Here is a 22,189-nt window from a genome sequence, read left to right as displayed (position 1 = left end):
AGAAGAATATCACATGTGCAAATGTTCAGGTGTCATTAAACAACATAATGAACCCGCTGGCATCATTCACACACAATCAAACACACTTCAGTGCAGATACAAACCCAAACATAACACAAATATGTTTAAAGAACATTCTGCTAATGTTCCTATTAAGGTAAAAATTTGTTATTTCTGAATGTTCTCTAAACATTCATAAAATGTACTTTAAAAGTACTTTTATTTTTACTTGACTTTTTGTCAAGGGAACATTCGATTTTATTATTTTGCACACATTATGGGAACGTTACTTTTGAATGTTATCTGTATGTTCTGAAATAAATTGTAACATTTAAAAAAGTTACTTGAACATCTAACTACAACATTTCAGGAACAAAAAAACATCCCATGAATGATGTATAAATAAATGTTTTTGTGCTAATTATTTGAACACATTAAATACCAGAGACGTTTAAAAGAATGTTCTATTAATGTTACTGGAAGAACATTTGTTTATAAATTTGAGAAAATCTGGCCAAATTGTTCCCTGCTAGATGAAAAAACACAGAGATTTTCTCTGGACTGAATGAATGCCAAATTCATCAGTGTTTTCCAGAATGCACTTCCAGTTTGTCCTGAATGATGCATGAGCAGTAACATAAGAAAGAGCAATGAACATTTATGTGCTGAAAATACTTTCAGTCATTCCTAAATGTAATAAATTACAAGTGTTATAAACTAAACTGTAAGGCTGGAGTCGGACCGTCTGGACTGAGGGACGACTTCTCCCTAAGAGAACAAAGGACTTTCCTGATAATTAACATTTGAACAATCTCTTGAACACCCTCCTGCATACGTAACAGTGCCATCGGAGACGCACCGCGCCTAGCAATTCACACCTCACCATCACACTCCCTCCTCACACTATGATCTAAATCTATTCAATGTTAAGTGTATACAACAAGTGACTATATATGTTTGGTATCATTTGAAATGTCTTAGTGTGCCTGGTACAATGGTCTCAACCTTACAAAAGTAGACTAAAAGATAATACAGATCCTAAGAGTCAAGAGATATTTTGATTACTGTAATGGGAGTGCCCTTTTCCAGGTTCTTCTATGTAAATTGCCTTCTGTTCCCTTTGAGGTGTGAACTGCACTGGTCTGGGACCTGACTTAATCAAATTCCAATTGTTAGTTTCTGTCTTCATCTCGGGGGATGTTTGTCTTGGTCTGAGTTATTAAAAGGATTGCAGCAAAAGGATCAGGGCGATTCTGCAGCCAGAAAGCCCATAGTGTGGTGTGTGTCTCTTCACTTCATACTATGTATTTCACTAGAAGTCAGGTATGCATCTTTCACTCTTAGATTCATCTTTGAGAATTTGATGTCTTGTATTGATTTGATATCTTTGAATTGGGTATGTAATTGGCAGAATACATGTTTACCTGACTGATAATAAATTGTTAAATTTGATTTTATTCTGTTTTACTCTGTAATTATTGACTCTAGTAGATTATGTTGTATCCTTGTTAGAGGCATGAGCACCTAAATGAACGAGTACAATAATATTAAAGAATAAATACAATAATCAAATGTGAGAATAATAATAATTAGAGACAGACAAACAACCAATTTGCCTTTCAACCTAAATTCAAGGTCATACTAAATGGAGTCAGATTAGATCATTAAAGGGAGTCAGATTTGAGTTTAACCTAAATTGAATAACTCTACGTGCTGAAAAGACAGAACACGCAGGAAACCTTCAGCCAGCACCGGATACCTTTCTTGGACCGTGTGCCTGGACCCTACAAAACCAACCATTTAACAGACACCTTTTGGGATATTCAGAGTTTAATTAACATATAATTATATATCATAACATATTTATTCACATATCTTCACATACTGTACTGATATCATGTGATCTTTATGCTTGTATAATATATAGCCTAGTTAATAATTGTTAGGAATCCGGTGCCTGCCCTTCGGTCCAGGCACCACCAGAGGTCACTAGCCACCACATGGACATTCTCACACTACACCACTATGGACTCTCACAACACACAGACTGTTACAGCTCACCTCAAACTACATTTCCCATCAGCCACTCCCCTAATCAAGTATTGTATAGCGTGTATCACACTTCTGGTGTAGCTATTCTATTAGCCATTGTCAGTGTTCCTAGCCTAGCCTGGCCTAGCCTTGCCTGGCCTGTCTTTCCGTGTTTTTGATTCTTACTCGTATACTTTGGATTTACCCTTTTGCCTGCTGTTTTGGACTGTGATTGCACCTCGCCCTGACCATTGCTCATGTTCCAGGGTTTCCCCTTTCATCTTGCCCTCCGGATACTGTTCACCAATCGTCGACCCACACTCACCCAAGGACTATTCTTGTGTTTTGCCCATGTCATAACTGTTTGCTATTGATTTGAACCTGCCTGTGTTTCACCTTGTTTACCCGCAAATGGATCTAAATGACTCTTGTCTTCAGAGAAGATATTGCCAGAACAAAGGTAGTTTTTATACTGAGATGGCAACCAGAGATCTCCTCAATTGGCTCGAACAGAGCCTTACATAGAGCTTCTTACACCACAGCCAGGTCCCACTTGGGGACACAGGATCATACTGGGGGCCTCAGCGCACCATAGAGGAAACGTGTAACTAGGGGGTGTCTACCCACTGACTGGCCACAGAGAGGGGCGTGGTAGGGCGCAATGGCCACCATGTAGAACTTCAGGGTGGAGTGGGTCAACCCTGCGGAGAAACGGGCCTTAAGGAACTCCAGCACTGTACCAACCGGGTGGTTAACTGGGTCGAGCTGGCGGTCTCCGCACCAATAAGTGAAAAGTTTCCACTTCAGGGCATACAGTTTCCTCGTAGAGGGAGCTCTGGATTGGAAGATGGTCTCAACAACCTCGGTTCAGAGACCGGAAGCTACGAGCTGTGCCCCCTCAGAGGCAACACCCATAACTTCCACAGCTCCGGGCGGGAGTGGACTATGGTGCCCTCCGCCTGTTAGAGAAGATCCCTCCTGACAGGAATCTCCCATAGAGAGCCGTAGAGGAGGGAAATCAGGTCCGAGAACCATATTCGGCCCAGCCAGAACGGGGCTACTAGTAGCAGACGGACCCCGTCCCAGCGCACTCTCTCCAGAACTACTGGGAGCAGAGCAATCAGGGAAAGGCATACAGAAAAAGCCTTGGCCACATCTGTACCATGGCGTCCAGCCCCAGTGGAGCTGGATGGGTAAGAGAGCACCAGAAGGGACAGTGTGATGTCTCTTGAGTCGCAAACAGATCCACCTAAGCCTGGCCAAAAACTCTCCACATTTGCTTCACCACCTCGGTGTGAAGCCTCCATTCCCCAGGCCTCGGCTCCTGCCTTGACAGGATGTCTGCTCCCAAATTGAGATGCCCAGGAATGTGAACTGTTGTAAGCGAGAGGAGTTTGTCCTGGGACCACACACAGATCTGGTACGCTAGTTTGTACAAACGCGTGAGCGTAGACCCCCTTGGTGGTTGATGTAAGAGACCACTGCTGTGTTTCCCCAGCCAACCAACACATGGTGACCTCTTAGATCTGGGAGAAAGTGTTTTAGTGCTTGAAGCACGGCCAGCATCTCCAGGCAGTTTATATACCATGTCAGATGGCGATCACTCCACAGAGGGATGCATGCATTACACTGCGACAAGGAGCTCCCAGCACCAGGCCCTGAGACAAGAACCAAGGCTTTCTCCACATGTCCAAGGCACGTAGGCATCGCCGTGTGAACTTGATCATGTGAAGCGGGTTTCCCCTATGGGAGAACCCCTTGGTCTTGAACAACCACTGCAGGGGTCTCATGTACAGCAGGCCAAGAGGTATCACATTGGACACAGCTGCCATCAGACCCAGCAGTCTCTGAAACTGCTTGACAGTGAGTGACCAGCCTTCTCTCACTCTCATGACTGCGGTGAAGATCGACTCGATCCGAGCAGGTGACAAACATGCCTGCATCGCGGTCGAATCCCACATCACGTCCAGATAAGTGGTCCTCTGTAATGGAAAAAGTACACTTTTCTTGGCGTCTAGTCTTAACCCCAGCTCTCTCATGTGGGCGAGAATGACATCTCGATGTCGAACCACCGTCTGCTCTGACTGATCTAAAGTCAACCAATCGTCGATATAGTTTATCGATACAGTTGATACAGTTTGTGGATGCCCCAGAGTCACAGCGGAACCAGAGCTGCATCCACACACTTTGTGAAAGTGCGGGGTGAGAGTGCAAGGTGTAAATTTTTAATTTCCTAATCTGGTCCTAATCTGTCCTTCAGTGTATCATTTATACTATAAAAAGTGTGCTGTGTGTTATCTCTTTGCACACAGACTCGAGCTGTGTGTAAACCAGATCATTCTCTGCAGAGAATTAAAGCAATACAAAGACAAAATTCTGTTTGGTGTTTCATTCTCAGTCTCTACAAATTGTTATTGAATTAGAATTTCCACGACAAAGGCTGAAGGGAAGAACCCGATATTGGTACGCTTTGCCCCCAAAAGCAAACCTCAGGAACTTCCTGTGAGTGGGAAGGATGGAAACATGGAAGAATGTGTATTTTAGATTGATCGTGACAAAGCAGTCCTCGGACCTGATCTGAGACACAACCTGCTTGAGAGTGAGCATCCTGAACTTCAGTCGCATGACTGAGCGGTTCAAATGAGGCAGATCTAAAATGGGACGCAACCCTCCATCCTTCTTTGGAACTATAAAGTACCGGCTGTAGAACCCAGACTCTCTCTTCATGAGGAGGGACCACCTCGACGACCTCCTTGCTCAAGAGAGTGTCTACTTCTTGTTCCATGACTCGGGGCCCACAAGAGTGAGAATAACCCCATTTAAACAAGGCAGTGGAGAAAAAACTGGATTCTGTAGCCTCTCTCTACAGAGTGCAGGACCCATTGAGACACATTTGGCAGTAGTTTCCACACTGCCAAATAGTCTACTAAGGGAATCAGTCCCTCGAGACTGACCTCAGTTGTAATTAGACCAGCTAGCTCGGTGCCCTGTAATGGTGGACTGGCAGGAAACAGCCGAACTAAGTGCTCTGGAGACCTCCGCGGAGGTGGCGAGCCTATTAGCACCGCTACGTTTCTGGGCGGTAGCTGAGAGTGGTGCTCGCTGGAGACCGCTGTGCCCTGTAACTCTGGCAGGGTTGGCAGATCAATCTCCAGAGGACACTGAGGCGAGGCGAACACCATGTAATGGGGTGTAACCCTCTCCACCCCAGAGGGGCCTGCCCTCATAAACCCTGGGCCAGTGGCATCAGGCATTTCTGTGCCTCCCTGTATGAGGAGCTGGAACTCGACGGGGGCTGCTCCCACCCAGCAGCCCCAGGAACTAGAGAGCGGAGAGGTCGACGATGGAATTTACGGCATCGCCGAACAGGCCAGAAGGTATAAGCGGGGTGTCCATGAGGCAGACCCTGTCTTTCTCTTTCATATCCGACAGGGTCAGCCACAAATGCCTCTCTGCCGCCCAATGGAGGGCAGTGCTGGAGCCTTTAAAGACGATGCCGTGCCGGGAGACAGATAGCTTGCGAGCACCTGTTCTACCCGGGGCATCGTCTTATAACCACGCTCAGTCATCCCCGCCACATTGCCATAATAGTCAGAAGCAGGGATGAAGAGGCTGGCCGAGAATGGTCTTCCCCATGATCTCGACACCTCGGTGTGAAGATCGGGAAAAAAGGCAGGCTCTGGTGCGGAGGTGGCAGCTTAGTACGCAGAAAACACTCATCCAACTTACTTTTCTGCTGTTCGGCCATTTTCTCGGCAGGCCAATCTATATTTAACATGGCCACGGCACGAGTAACCACCTCCAAGAGCTCCTCATACTGGGGCGATTAAGGGGGCGAGTCCTCATCAACGTTCACCACGTCAACAAGACAGGTGAAGCGTTGAGCCCGATCCCCAGGGGGAAGCAACCGCAGAGCGGGCTTCTGATCCCAGAGAGCGGGCACTGGATCTGGAGGGTGAGGAAGAAGATAGGGACTCGCCCATCTCAATTCCCTCCTCCAGATCCACATGCGAACCCCACGAGCAGAATCAGCACCATAGGAAACGCTAGAGAAGGCTCCCTTCGCAAAGAGAGGCTTACGGTAGCGGAGAACATGCAGGCGAAGCCACTTGCAGAGTGGGCAGTCGGCTCTCTCAGCTGCAGTGATGCACTGACTTTACAGATTAGAGATTGGGTCTTTTATTCAGAAGGCGGGGCTTCCTGCGATTGAGCCATATTAAGCATTGCATTTTTCCACATTCAAAACTGTAGGAGTGAAACATCATGGGTATTCTATAGTCTTTGATTTTACTCAGAGTCAGTTACCGTAGTATCTTACTCTGTGATCCTAACCTGGATGGGAGCAGGTTTTCTTTGGTAAACCCGGAGTTTCTTATGGTCTCCTCCCCCTTTTTAAAGTGTAAGCGATGTTTAAAGGGGTCATATGACATTGCTTAAAAGAACATTATTTTGTGTATTTGGTGTAATGCATTGTATTTGGTGTAATACTGTGATGCCGTAACCCAGCAGGACAAGACAAAACCAATAAAACCCATTATAAATTAGGCATTTGTTGCATCCAGTTGGGACATAATTACTGATTATAATGACTTGTACTGTCTTTTTATGCATTGCGTTTCATCGCACCCCGTAAACATATAACCATGTCTGCATTTGTGATCGGAGAAATGACAAACAAGCACTACTCTACTCTACACTGCTCAAAACTCACGTTTTAATCAACAGTGGCAAATTCTTTACATATGTAAATGTACTTACAATCTGTGAATCAGAATTGCCAGACTATCTTTGCAAAGTTGGAATTGCCCCGCTTTATAGAAACAGACACCGGCACTGTAGGGTACTCTCCCAGTAAACAGTCATCGTCCTCCGTAAAATGCTCTGCACACATCTGAATATTTGGGTTGAACTGTTCTGTAACAGTGTTAACAACTTAACCACTGAGTTGTGTCCTCTTTTGAAAGGCCAAACAAAGTATTTTTGCTTTCACAACGAAACAGCATCTCCACAACATGGCGGCAGCTGCAGCAGCGAGACTCAAAGGTTACGCGTTCTTCCTTTGCGTGAACATTTGGGGGTCATTATGCAAATCTTCCCACATAGTGACGTAGACATGTGGGGGCATGTTAGAACGAGCCGTTTTAGGAGGGCGTTAACTTTTATAAAGAATATCTCTTTGGATTTGAGACTTTAGTCTTAGTCTTAGTCTTTAGTCTTTACAGATCTTCTTTATGCACCAAGAGCTTGTAACACTCCAAAGAGAAAGGAAAAATTTAAATCGCATCATATGACCCCTTTAAATAGGCTACCTCATTAATTCATTCACACTGCAAAAATGCTTTTCTTACTGAGTATTTCCGTCTTATTTCAAGTACAAATATATACAAATTCTTAAATCATGATGCATTTTCTATATAAGATTGCATTTAAGTGCATTTTACTTAAAACAAGTTAAAATTGTCCACCATGGGGTCAAAATCATCTTAATGCAAATGTAAACAAGATTATTATTTGTTCCCCTCCATCCCCCCTCTCGTCAAACACCAGACACTGTCAAAGTGACAAAAATGGCACATCTGTTTATACTGTAGATGAGGAGGCTGTATTAATTTGTAGGGAGTTAAACATTTTTGTGCCATATCCACATATTTATTCGGTAGTTTTCTATATCAGGGATACAGAGCACATTAGTAAGGCCACTGTATGCAGACTCTGTATGCACGTTCACTTGATAAGATCTTGCGGCGGCCTCTGGAAGTAACCCAATACATTTCCTTTAGAATTTCCAGTGTAGTTGGATGCATTGATAACACGCATATTCCCATCATCGCACCTTTATGAAAATGAAAGAGATATGGAATGGAAGGAGGTCATATGGAAGTGTAGTCCGAGAGGTTGGATTAAAGTATTTTTAATTATGTGAAAAGATTAAAGTATGTGAAAAAAATGGATACCATGAAGATTAATATTGGTTAAATAACCTAACGTTCTGCCAGTTTTCACCCCTGTTATTATAACAGTGATTAAGAATTAAACTTTTTGAAACAAAGTATGTGGACGTTGTTTTGTCGGAGCTGTTGCCATGGTGTATCATAATTTCGGAACTCCATTGATCATGACTTTTCATAGTCGTGGTGCACGCACTAAACTCACCCTGCATCTCAATGTTCATACTATCCATCTTAAATAGTATGTGAGATTAGAGTAAGTGTGTCCCAAAGCATATATGTTGAAAAGAGTATGCCAAAAGTCCCCGGATGGCCTACTATTTCAGGTCGATTTATGAAGTGTGGATCTGTGTACACTAATGGCTAAAATTAACCATTTAACCTGGTAAAAAATATTTATTTATTGTTATCCGTGTTATATTTTATCTGCAACAGCAATGTGAACTTTTATAAACATATTTGGTCATTAACTTTTAAATGCATCATTATGCAGAGAATATAAGCAGAGTTCTCCGCATGAAAGACTGGCAGATCAACGAGCTACTTCTTTTCTCTCCAGTACAGTAGGAAGTTAAATGAAATGAAATGTGGAGGATGTTAACTGTGAGGAGATGATTGACAGACCAGTTTACAGTAACAGGTGCGTGTAACAGGTGCGACAGAGCGCTCCTTTAAAGACGCAACTGTGTGACATGATAGTATGTCCCAAAGATTGCCTACTCTTCTACTACACACTCAAAAGTGTGTACTTCTTCACCAAAAGAGTACATACTTTAAGGGCGTAGTATAAGTGGGCACATTGAGACAGGGTTGGTCACCTTACTCAGAGGTGACTGAACTAACACAATTCAGCTGTTCTGAATCTGAAAACTCATCAGAGTTTCCCATCTCAGGGTAAGTCAACTTAGTGTTCAAGTTTTAACTCAGAGTTGGTCGAACCTCCTTATTGAAACAGGCCCCAGATTTTCTGGTTAGATTGTTTTTGTTTTTTTCCTTGAATAACAACAGCACACATTCAAATTCTGTCCTGTATTTGATTATTCATCACCGAGTGACACTGGGACATTCATGACTATCAGCTGCTCAAAATCAAAAAAAAACAAAAAACAAAATAAAAATTAAAAAATAAAAAATTCAAATGTCACACAATGCTGGAGATAAACAGAGGAAATGAGTACAGGAATAATAGCAGTATTCATTAAACACTTACTCAAAATAATTAACCAAAAATAACTTGTGTTCTTTCAGACCTCAGCATTCTCATCAAAGTATCGACTTTATCTCAGATGTTTCTCTGGAGAAATTAAAAAAGGATACAAACGAGTCAAAAATCCAGTCCAGAGCTGAACAATGAATGTGGAGCTGAAGTACAAACATCTGAAAGCAGAAAAACCTCAGTAAAACTATTTCATTTCTCACGATTTCATCTCACTGTTGTTTAGGACATACATAACCATAAAGTGATGATGACACACACACACACACACACACACACACACACACACACACACACACACACACACACACACACACACACACACACACACACTTGCCATCTACATTGTAGACTTCTATTGTTTATATATAGAGCAAGTTATAAATATTATAACCCAGTCCTAACCTACACTGTAACCCTAAAACACAACCCTGCATTTTAATAAATAAATAAAGTGCTGTAAGTGCTGCTGAAGTGGAGGAAAGAACTTTTGAAGATACGTATTGGAATTGAAATCTAAAGACACAAATAATAAGTGTAACAGAATAATCAAAGTGTGTATTTAGTTTTCTTTCCACCTGTATAAACACACACAACAGTGAACAGATGAACACACTCTCTCTTGTTCAGTGCGCTTGCCTGAACGAAGGAAACAAACCTGAAAAAGAAACAAACCACAGAAGGGAGTTTTTCTTTCCAGGAAAAGCAAAGATGGGAGGAGCAGAAAGAGAGAGGATCGGTGATATCAGTCTGTCCTGATAAAAGAAGAAACACAAACACACCTGAATCACAACATCTACAGGTAAGAAACTCTGAGTCTTAACTTTACACTGATTATAATATGATTGATTTAGCAGTGTTTATATCACATTATATTAAGCTGATCACTGTTTAACTAGTGAATGTGTGGATTTAGCACATTTTTTTTTTTTGATATCTGAGTTTATATAGAGAAAAATTACAGAGAAAATAAACAAAAATAAATAAACTTAAAAAATGACCTTAATATCCAGAGATTGATTCAAAGGTGATGGTGATAATAACTTCAGAAAGGTTTCCTCACACTTAATTTCCCAAGTGTGTCCTAAATGCATTTATTTATTAAATAAATGATATGCTATTACATGAGCAAAACCTACTTACAACAGCAATGCAATACCAGATCATAATGTGTGTGTGAATTTAACTCTGGAGATTTTAACAGCAGAAACGTGCAGCATAATACAATACACTGTAAAAAATGTTCATATTTCTTAACTGTAAAACACTAAATATCATACAGTAAAAGTCTGATAACTATATAAACTGTTAGAAATGTAATTTTATAGCACTTGTTTCATTGTTTCATTCATATAGTAGATTCATTATGTGGGTTTCTCTTTTTAACTGTATCACAATCTGTGTTTTTAAGGTGGTTGTCAGTATTTTAAAGATTTTATTATTTCAGTAGGTTGGTATATTAGCATATCAGTTAATGAAATATGTTTACAAATAATGTACAGTAAAACATTTTACTGCAAATGCAACTTAAATCCATAAAACATAAAACATTGCTGCTGTATTTTTAACTGAAAAGTTCTGGCAACCACAGCTGCTTTTACTGTAAGTTTTATGTATTTTCAGTGTATTTTCAGACTGAATCCTGACACACGTCAGCTTCAGGAGCTTCATGTGTGTATTTATAACTGATGTAGAATCTAATAAGCAATGATAAAGCAGAAATGACATGATCTGATGTTCTGGATCTGGTCAGATGTTCAGCGTCTGCATCATTTATTGAGACTGATTTCTATTTTTCCCTCAGAAATGGAGAGAATCACATTGATGTCTGTTCTGCTCACAGGTGAGTGAGTGTTTAAATGAGTGCTTGACTAGTACTAGTGCTGATAGTTAGTGTTAGTGCTGTCACAACTAAAAGAGGTTTGAGTCAACTTTCAAGTTCAAGCCGATGCAGAGAATTCAGTTTGTTCACTGAAAATCAAAACACCTCTTAAGCACCACATTCATGCGTTTAACTTTAAAATGCACTCAGTGTTCTTCCACTAGAGCTCCACAGTGTCACCAAATCCTGTGGAAAACACTGAACGTACAAAAGCACCATTCAGAGCACTTTATCAAACACATACTGAAACTCTGAGCTCTTGAAATACAGTGTGGATATAATGAGTGAGATCTGTGTGAATGTGTCTCTCCTCAGTCGTGCTCAGTTCGTCTCCGCGTCAGTATCACTTTGTGAATCAGAACATGAGCTGGACTGAAGCTCAGAGATACTGCAGAGAGAAATACACAGATCTGGTCACTATCAATGACATGAATGAACAGAATGACACAAATCAGCTCCTACAGAGAGTGAACAGCAGTGCTGACCGTGTCTGGATTGGGCTGCAGGACACATGGATTTGGTCTCTGAATAACTCTGACTTCTACAGAGGAAATGAGTCTCAGTTTAGGAAGTGGGGAAAAAATCAACCAGATGGAGATGGAGACTGTGTTTATATGAACAATGATGGACAATGGCATGATGACAGATGTAGGGAAACAAAACATTTCATCTGCTATAATGGTGAGTTCAGCTGTATGTTTCATATCTGATTAACTTTGCACTATTAATTAACCAAATTGACACTATTATTAAAGCTGCTTATAGCTGAATTGAATAAGTTTCTGAATTGATGAACTTTTGATGCAACACTGACACTTATTTTATTTTAAATGCTACAGAAATAAAAGTGACTTGATTATGTGATTAAAACACAGAAATGTTCTAAAAGACTTGATCATTTTCATAATTAAAAGCTTTCATTAATTAAAAGCAATTTTGAATAATCGACCACAATTGGATTTGTCTTTTTGTTCTTGGTAAATGAGAGGAGAAAGAACATGTATTTAATTCTCTAAATCAATATCAGACAAATATATTTCTCTTTTAAAGGCAGCAGTAAAGGATTCGTCCGTGTACAGGAGGAAAAGAGCGGGACTGAAGCTAAGAATTACTGCAGACAGAAACACACAGATCTGGTCAGTGTGAGGAATGAGAGTGAGAATAATCAGATCCAGAACATCATAAACCAGAACCTAACTTCACCTAAACAAGCCTGGATCGGTCTGTACAGATTCTGGGTTTGGTCAGATAACAGCAAATGCATATTCACACACTGGAAAACTAATGAACCCAATACGAGAGATGGCAATAAAAGCATCTGTGTATCAACTGGTATCAGTGATGAAGGACGATGGACAGACGAGCGCTGTTCAGATCAGCATCTCTTTGTGTGTTATGATGGTGAGTAGATCAATCATCTGAGCTGCTGTACATATACATGTCAAACTACAGAAACTCTCTCATCATTACAGTATGACTGCACTATTCCTTTAACCAGCAATTCCCAAACTTTCTGTCAGAGAAAGTACTGAAGTCTTTAAATGAATGTTTCAATAATTTGACAAAATATTCACACATTTATGGTTCTCTGATGACAGTTACAGGATCACAAGACATGCAGCTAAACAAATAAAATATATAAAAATTAAAAGCTGTAAACTTCTGTTCACAAAAAGTTGGAAATTATGCAAATTGGTAAATAAAGTACACTGGGTTTACACACATTGGGTTCTCAAATGCACATTAAACTCAGTGTTAATATGAAGCAGCATTTACTGTGAATTGAGACGCTGAAAGCACTGTTTTAGAAGCTGCTCGCGTGTAAATGAACACAGTGCCACGCTTCACTCTGAAACACACATCAGACTTTGATTTGATTTGATAATCACACTAAGCTATATCAAGATTTCAAGATTAATTTTGATTAATTGTGCAGCCTCATTTTAATATATATATATATATATATATATATATATATATATATATATATATATATATATATATTCTCATTTTGGTTTTATTAATCGTCAGCTTTCATAAACTCAGGAAGCCTGTTTGGGAAACCCTGCTGCTTTAACTCAACACTTTTCATATGAGTTTCTGTGTTTAAATGCTTCACTTTCTGTTTGTTTCCAGATAAACTGGTTCTGATCCGAGAGAATAAGACGTGGACTGAAGCTCTGAGATACTGCAGAAACATAAGCATGTACCTGGTGTCGGTGGATTCGGAGCAGATGCAGCAGCGCGTGATGAATGTGACCTCGAGCGCTCTCTCCGATCACGTGTGGCTGGGTCTGCGTCAGTCCCGCATACTGGGAGTCTGGTTCTGGGTCAATGGTCAGACCGTGTGCTACAATCAGTGGGCTCCTGGTAACGACACTGAACTGGACAACTGCAATACGACGGTCAGATCCGGAGTCATTAGGACCAACGATAATCGCTGGATCAGCCGTCCTGAAACTGATAGATACAACTTCATTTGCACCAAGTTAGTGCTGGAGAGTCACTGATTACATGTGATCCAGATTACAAATATTCAGTACTTGTAATTAATTACACTACATTTTAAAGGGGTCATGACATGTTTTTTATTATTATTTTAACATGCTCTTTGACTCTTTGAGGTTTACTTATAATGTTAATAAAGTTTTTTGCAAAAAAAATGAATGAATAAAATAACTAAATATGTAGAAAAATGATTATTTTCAACCCTCTTTCTGAACTTCTCTCATAAACAGGCTGTTTTTAAGGGGCGGGTCCTTTAAGGTTTCTTAGTAATCAGCGACTGATATGATTGGCTAACATCACTGCTTAGGAAACAGTATCAACTCCCCCTTGCTATTGCATGTTTAGAGTGTTTTGACAACATAATCCCAACGGTAATTTCCAGACAAAGCATTATGATAATTTTGACCCATACAATGAATTGTTGTCTATTGCTACAAATATACCTGTGCTACTTATGACTGCTTTTATCAGGGTCACATATGTGTCACATTCAGTTTTGGTTTATGTTTTGTTTTCATGGACTTTTAGTTTGCATCTCATTGTTTCCTGTGTTTCCTTTCGGTTTCCTTGGTTGTCATGGTTTCTAAGTATGTTCTTATCTGTCACTATACCCTTACAAGAAAGAAGTTTATTCAAGTGTGCTATTAGTATACTTCTTTTAAACTAAAAATTGGAAAGTATGCTTTTAGTTTACTTAGGGTTAGGTTAGGGTTAGTACTTAGGGTTAGTACTTCTCAGAAATGGGCTTTATGCACTCCTCAGAAATATACTTAAAATGACACTTAAGTATACTTGACTTATACTTACAAAAAGTCTAAATATATTTGAGCTATACTTATGCTCCTAGAATCCGTGTTTTCATTGTTATACGGTAGTGGGCGCTAGTACACATCTTCTTTACAGAATTTCAGAAAAACACAAGCGAAGAAGAAAAAGAAACAACAGATACTAACACATGTAATCTAACACGATCATCTGACAAGAAACAGCATCAAAACTGTAACGTTATGGAATAAAATGTCGACCGATGAAGAGGTAATAATTACACCCAACCTTCCCGACACTGATTAGAGCTTAGATCGGGCCCAACAAATCAAGCCCGACCCTACCCGAGCCCGAGCACGTTGTGTCCGAGCCCGGCCCGGCCCGACACGTTCACTGTAATTATGAGCCCGAGCCCGATATAAACCCGACCATTTTTAATATGTGGGCCGTTATAACCAGGGGCAGCGCCAGATTTTTTTTTAACGCAGGTGCTGCTGTGCTACATCATTTAGGCTACAGGGGGAGCTGCGCAGTTATATATATATATATATATATATATATATATATATATATATATATATATATAATATAAATACTATTAATAAATGAGCAAAAATTGGCCACTAAATATTAAATATTAAATTATTTTAATTATCATAATTAAAGTTTTAATTTTATTAAATTGAACAAGCACAACATTCAGCATTCAATTAAATATTCTTAAAGATTAATTATTATTAATAATGTTACTTCAACATATTGTTATTTCAACATAATATGTGTGTGAGCAACAAGCAAGATGTGCATTTGTAAATTCGGTGAGTTTTAAATGTGTATGTGTGACCGTGGCGCGCCGGCGCCTCTATGTCATTATTATATTGTCTGCTATATTTCTTTTTATGTATTAAATCCAGGCAATTGGTTGATGAAAAATGTATTAAAATTAAGATACAATTTATTCTAAACGAAATTCACCTTAAAGAAAATCTTTCTTCAAAACAAAACTTAAACTTGAAACTAAATGTGCTTATTTAATGGCTAAAACACGTATGCTACTACAGACTCTTTTTGTACAAATTGCAGCACATTCATTTAATTCTGAATTTTGCACATGTAAGTTGAAAGGCATTTGTTTGTGCATAGTAACATATCTGTAACATTTATCAAGTTCATAATTGTGCGTGCATTTTTTAATTATGATCTTAATGAATAATACGACAAGGAAGAAGCATGTAAACTGCGTTGTTTGTTTATTCAGATATAACTGAATGGATCGTAAATGGATCTGAAATTCCGAATGAAGAAACGTAAAAAATAAAAATAAAAAGATAAACAGTGAACAATGATGAACACAGAAAAAGATGGCCTAAGACCGTTTTTTTTTTTTTTTTTTTTGCTGTCATAGGCAAGCAGCGTGCCGCATTTTATGCACGAGACAAAGCCAACACATATGTTGTCACTCCCCACGACTAGTTTAAAATGTTTCCATACCTCCGATTTTCCTCCAAACTTGCTCAAAGTTAATTCTCCTGTTTTAATTTTTTTTCTTTGATTCTTCAAGCTCCATGTGGCACTTAAGCTACTGAATAGTACAGCACGCACAGCAGGTGTGATGCGTCACGCGTGCGAGACTGTGAATGCGAGGGGACGAGACGCTGCGCATGACACGTGATGTGCTTTATCAAGGGCCCGACCCGACCCGGCCCGAGGACAGTTGCGGGAAATATCGGGTCGGGCCGAGTCCGGGCTCGGGCTCGGGCTCGGGCTCGGGCTCGGGCAGAGAATAAGCTCTAGTGTTGATCGACTCCATCTACGTTTTGATTATCATTCTGAATCCAATTCATAGTCTCTTTTCAGGTTTTTGTTCAAAATGTTATTTCTTTATTTTTTATGAAACTTACCCACATTAAAGTGTTTAAAAAAAAGAATGCATGAAGCTAGAATAAAATGTTTTTGTTTACAAGCAGATACCCTGTTCTTTCTTTGGATGTTTTGTATGTTCAGATATTCATGTAACAAAATATATCCAAATTAAAACCTAAATAGGGACATAGTAGTATACTTAAAGTATGATGTAAAGTTCACTTAAAGAAAACTTATGAGTATACTTGCAGTATAAAACTACTAAACTAGTGGTTTACTGAGACTATACTACAAAGTGTACAAAGTATTTAATTAGTAATCTCTCAGTATACCTATAAGTTCACTTTTAGTATAATTGCAGTACAAACTACAAACATAGAGGTAAACTAGTTGTGTACTCAAAGTTTGCTACTGTTATACTTAAAGTATACTTAAAAGTATACTTTTATATACTAGAAAGTTAGCCAATTTAGCCCCAATGAGTATTGAAACAGTGCACTTACAAGTATACTACTAGAACACTGATATTTGTATAATTGCTACATAAAGTATACTTAAAAATATACTTGAACTTTACTTAAGCATACTTAATAAAATAAACTTGAACTATACTACTTTTTTGTAAGGGTAGTTACTGATTATGTTGTTCACCTGTGTCTCATTAATTTCCTTCATTACTGTGTATTTTTTTATTCCTCTCACTTGAAACTGAAGACTATGAATATTTTTGGCTTGATGACAAAGTGAGTGTGATGTTTCTTTGTATAAAATCATCTAAAATGAATACATGTAAATGTAAAATGGATAATGTTTTATATAATGACAATAAATATTCATTGAGTGACTTCATGGTATATTTGTACTATATTTGAACATCAGCAGAAGCATTTAAATGAAGTGGTGAAGGTTAAAATGTGATGAAAATAGTTTATTGATACTTCAATATTGCAGAAAAAATACAGCATCTACAAATACATACAGTGATGCAAAAACAACAATAATAATAATTATAATTTAGAAACACCAAATAATGTCTTTGAATTATATATAAAAATATCAAAACAAGTAGCATTTATTCAAAGAAATACAACAGAAACAGTTTTTTGAGGTTTGTTTGGAACTGAAATATTTCTGCTATAATAATTTTATTATTATTTTTTAAAATATAATATTATTCATTATTTTTATTTATTTAGTTATTTTAGTACAAGACATTAAATTAAACAGAAATGAGAAATGTTCACTTGGCAACTAGCTAAAATAATAATTAGTTTTAAAAACACTGTTTAATTAGACAAAACACTCAGATTCTGATGATTTTGCATATTTTACCTGAAAAGCGCTCCTGGTTTCCTGGTTCAATTGTGTTTTTTTTTGTTACCATCATCTTCATCTTGATGAAAAACAGCACACATCCAAATTCTGTCCTGAAGATTCAATCTGTCCCATATCTGATTATTCTTCCCGAACGGACACTGAGACATTCATGACTATCAGCTGCATAAAAAATTAACAACAATATGTAAATTAATAGGAAAAAAAACCGACACATGAAATAAACAGAGACGAGGAAGACAAGAATAAGGCAAGGCAATAAAATGGCATAAAAGAAATTAAAATAATGATAAAAAATAATCACAACAATAAAAACAAGGAGTTTAAAAAACTTTTAAAATTATTTAAAAAAAGATTTTGAGTCTGGATTTAAATGTGGCGAATGTTTTAGCACATCTGATCTCTTCTGGAAGCTGATTCCAACTGTGGGTGGCATAATAACGAAAAGCAGACTCCCCTTGTTTTGTGTTGAACCCTTGGTATTTCTAACTGACTCAATCCTAATGATCTGAGTGCTCTGTTAGGTTTATATTCAGTGAACATATCTGCTATGTATTTAGTTCCTATGCCATTGAGTTATTTATAAACGAGTAAAAAGTACTTTAAAATCAATCCTAAATGTATCTGGAAACCAGTGTAAGGACCTGAGGACTGGTGTGATATGCTCAGATCTTCTGGTTCTAGTCAGAATCCTGGCAGCAGTGTTCTGGATGAGCTGCTGCTGTCTAATGGTCTTCTTGTGAAGGCCGGTGAGGAGACCATTACAATAGTGCACCCTGCTGGTGATAAAGGCATGAACAAGTTTCTCCAAGTCTTGACTGGAAACAAAACATCTAATTCTTGGAAAGGTTTTTAGATGATAGTATGCTGATTTAGTTACTGCTTTGACATGACTACTGAAACTAAGGTCTGTCTCCAGAATCACACCAAGATTCCTGACTTGATTTTTAGTTGTTTGACCCTAATCGGACCACACCTCACTTTCCAGAATGTATAGCGTTTCAGAAAGGCGGGGCATAGAGGAGCAACAATAATGTACAGTATGTGGATTATTTTATTTTATTTTTTTTTAACTTTAAACCGCATAAACAGATTGCATTACACCAAATACATACAATAAATATTTTAGCAATGTCATATGACCCACTTTACCTATATAGACTTAGGTTAATTTATTCTAATACTATAACTTAAACAAAAAATGAGAATTTTGCCTTGGCTAGTTTCAGTGTGTCTCACCTGCGGTCTGAGATATTTCACAGAAGCGTGTCTGGTTGTTGTGAATGATGGTGTGTCTGAACAGCTCCTCGATGACTCTGGTTTCGATGTGGAACGGATCTCTGCTGCTCCACAGGTTCGGCCCGTTCTGCTGCTTGACGCGATCTTTAGGAATCAGTTTCCGGTAGAAGCACCTCACCCTCCTCTTCCTCTCTGCAGGGTTTCTCACAGGAAGGGGCGGGTGAAGGGGAGGAGCCAGAGATGGGATGCTTTGAGGGGCATGGTCATATAATGATGGAGGAGACGCAACAACCCCGCTCTCTTTCTCAAAACTGCTGCTCATAGTAGAAGACAAGTCAAGTCACCTTTATTTATACAGTGCTTTTAACAATACAGATTGTGTCAAAGCAACTTTACAGTATTAAATAGGAAAATGGTGTGTCAATAATGCAAAATGACAATAGTAAACACTTTTCAGTTAAAGGCAGTTCATCATTGAATTCAGTGATGTCATCATCCAGCTCAGTTCAGTTTAAATAGTATCTGTGCAATCAAGTCAATGATATCGCTGGAAATTAAGTGTCCCAAACTAACAAAGCCACAGGCGACAGCGGCAAGGAACCAAAACTCCATCAGTGACAGAATGGAGAAAAAACCTTGGGAGAAACCAGGCTCAGTCGGGGGTCCAGTTCTCCTCTGACCAGACGAAAACAACAGTTCAATTCCAGGCTGCAGCAAAGTCAGATTGTGCAGAAGAATCATCTGTTTCCTGTGGTCTTGTCCCGGTGGTCGTCTGAGACAAGGTCTTTACAGGGGATCTGTCTCTGGGGCTCATCTAGTTGTCCTGGGCCCGTATTCAGAAAACATTTTATCTTACCACTAAGAGTTTTTTCTTAAAACTTATTCACAAAGCTGCTGAGACAAACTATTACAGGAATAGACAGAAGTCTTAAGCTTAGAGCAAGGGGGCGGGGTTGACCTCGTTGCTATGGATGATGTCAGCATACTTACTAACTATGCACACAGTGATTGGCTGATAGTCTCTGTCACAGATTTATTCATAGAAATATTGTAGAGCGCAATATTATGTTGCCATATTCAAATAAAAGTTTTAAAATAATAATTTATTGTTACACTAGTGTTTTCTGTTTTCGGGTTAAGAGATGAAGTCTGCGACAGTGACTCATCTCCGGAGCACCTGCATGTTTCACACGGATTACATAATGTGAGAATATTTTTTTTCTGTTTGAATTGGTTGATTTAAAAGTTTCACTCTCTCTATATATATTTTTTTCATGTCTGTAATAAGGCAAGCATCCACGGAGTTTCGAAGTGATGCGCTCAAGTTCACAGAGTCCAAGACGGCAGAAAGCGAATCCTGTTTGCTTTAACTATTTGACAAAAGTGCAACATTTCGTTGCTATTCTGAGTGCACATGGATAAACGTAGAGTCTTTACAGATACAAAAGATTCATAACTCTTATCTGTACGACCAAAAATTATGTATTTTAAGAGCAAATGATCACAACGGCACCTCCATCTGTCATGCAGTAGCCCAAGTGTGCTACTGTTCAGCTTCCACAGAATCCACACTCTGCACAAACATGCACACTTTTGTCTAGGCTAATAATAGATTTAGCTGCCATGTAAAGTTGCTACTACATATATATCTCAGATGACAAGCCATAGTTGAGGTCAATGAATGTTAGGTGAGCATATGGATGTCCTGCCCAATGTACTATATTACCACTTAGACCAGCCGTTAACTTCATGTGGATTTTTTTTTCTGCGACTAAGCGACTAATAAAATTTTGGTAATATACATATAAACAGCCTTTTAATTAGCAGAATAATCATGGCTGATAGTAAGACATGCAAACATAAAAAAAAACCAAACTGGACGCAATAACAGCTATATATTAAGGATATAATCAAACATTTGTGTCACACCACGGTCTGTCCGGCAGAGGGAAACAGACAGCACAAGACCTTCCACAACTTCCTCCTGATTTCCTGTTCATTATTAGCTCAATGATATCACCTGTGCCTGGCTTGTTAGTGCGTGTGTGGGCATATATAAGACCTGCATTTATTTGTATCCTTGCTCAGTCTTGAAGTTCTTTTGTTCAGACAGATCCTTTGGCCTATGTTTAGATTTCTTTGAGAGACTTTTTACTCAGAACTTTAACCTGCTTATTTGGAAGCTTTACTTTGTTTTTTGGACCTTTTGCCTTGTGGATCTGTACCTTCTTCAGCCCTGCTTCTGATGTTAATTTTTATGTTTATTCAAGAAGGATACTAAGTAAAGACTGTTTGTTTTTCTCCAATCCTGCCTTGTGTGGTTCTCTGCAAATTGGGTCTACACTGCTCTGTGGATTAGTGGCTAGAACATTGGGCTACCAGCAACACATTCTGAGTTCTAGCCCCGGTCGTGACACATTTAGAGTTGGGATAACATCCAAACCAAAGACAAAACCTTTTTAAAAGCTCATTATCGTCAAATGTTTGTATTCCGAGGTAGATTGCTGGCAACAGCCATTTTAAGATAGTTCAGATTTGGTCTTAGTGACTTAAGAGTCCTCTTCACAACTCCTAACATTTCACAGATTTAGGAGCTAGTTTTAGCGCTAAAACGCTTTGTGAAATACTCTTAGAGCAAAAATTTAGGAGTCCTTAATTTAGAACTGACACGCCCACTATTTTAAAGATTTTCTCCTAAATCGGCAAGTTAGGAGCTATTTTTAGCCTTAAGATGTTTTCGTGAATACGGACCCTGGTCTCCGCATTCAGGGCTGTAGAGATCCTCTCTAGATGCTGATCCACCATCTGCGCTGGATTCGTACTGGATCTGGGTGACTGCAGTGACAATCTGATCTAGATACAGACAGGATCTGGTGGCTACAGTGACCTTGGAATAAGAAAGAAACAGACTAATATTAGCGTAGATGCCATTCTTCTAATGATGTAGCAAGTACATCAGGTGTTACAGGAAGTGTTTCCGGTTTCGGTTGACCTAATTACTGCATCCTAAAAATCCTTTAATGGTTTGGAATTTTAGAAATGTGTTAGTGTGCTATGTGTGAGCCAGGTTAAAGAGATGGGTCTTTAATCTAGATTTAAACTGACAGAGTGTGTCTGCCTCCCGAACAATGTTAGGTAGGTTAGTCCAGAGTTCTGGCGCTGAATAAGAAAAGGATCTGCCTCCCGCAGTTGATTTTGATCTTCTAGGTATTATCAATTTGCCAGAGTTTTGAGAATGCAGTGGATGTGGAGGACTATAATGCAATAAGAGCTTGTTCAAATACTGAGGTGCTAAACCACTCAGGGCTTTGTAAGTAATAAGCAAGATTTTAAAATCTATACAATGTTCAATAGGTAGCCAGTGCAGTGTTGACAGAACCGGGCTAATATGGTCATACTTCC

General features: G+C 39.0%; 1 protein-coding gene and 1 long non-coding RNA gene across 2 annotated transcripts; both read left to right on the top strand.

The window, feature by feature from the left end:
• Positions 1-9,861: 9,861 nt before the first annotated feature.
• Positions 9,862-11,715, top strand: LOC122141914. Its single transcript, XR_006158192.1, has 3 exons — positions 9,862-9,997; positions 11,000-11,038; positions 11,393-11,715. It is a non-coding gene; the product is annotated as an uncharacterized LOC122141914 (long non-coding RNA).
• Positions 11,716-11,755: 40 nt separating this feature from the next.
• Positions 11,756-13,645, top strand: LOC109069623 (C-type lectin lectoxin-Lio2-like). Its single transcript, XM_042750562.1, has 3 exons — positions 11,756-11,762; positions 12,128-12,478; positions 13,214-13,645. Exons 1-3 carry the CDS (start codon positions 11,756-11,758, stop codon positions 13,585-13,587), a joined length of 732 nt encoding a protein of 243 aa, XP_042606496.1. The 3' UTR covers positions 13,588-13,645.
• Positions 13,646-22,189: the final 8,544 nt, after the last annotated feature.

This window comes from Cyprinus carpio, chromosome B23, assembly GCF_018340385.1.
Source record: "Cyprinus carpio isolate SPL01 chromosome B23, ASM1834038v1, whole genome shotgun sequence".
NCBI classification, from domain to species: domain Eukaryota; kingdom Metazoa; phylum Chordata; class Actinopteri; order Cypriniformes; family Cyprinidae; genus Cyprinus; species Cyprinus carpio.
Note: the sequence above shows the minus strand (reverse complement) of the source record. Positions and strands in the feature narration are given on the sequence as shown.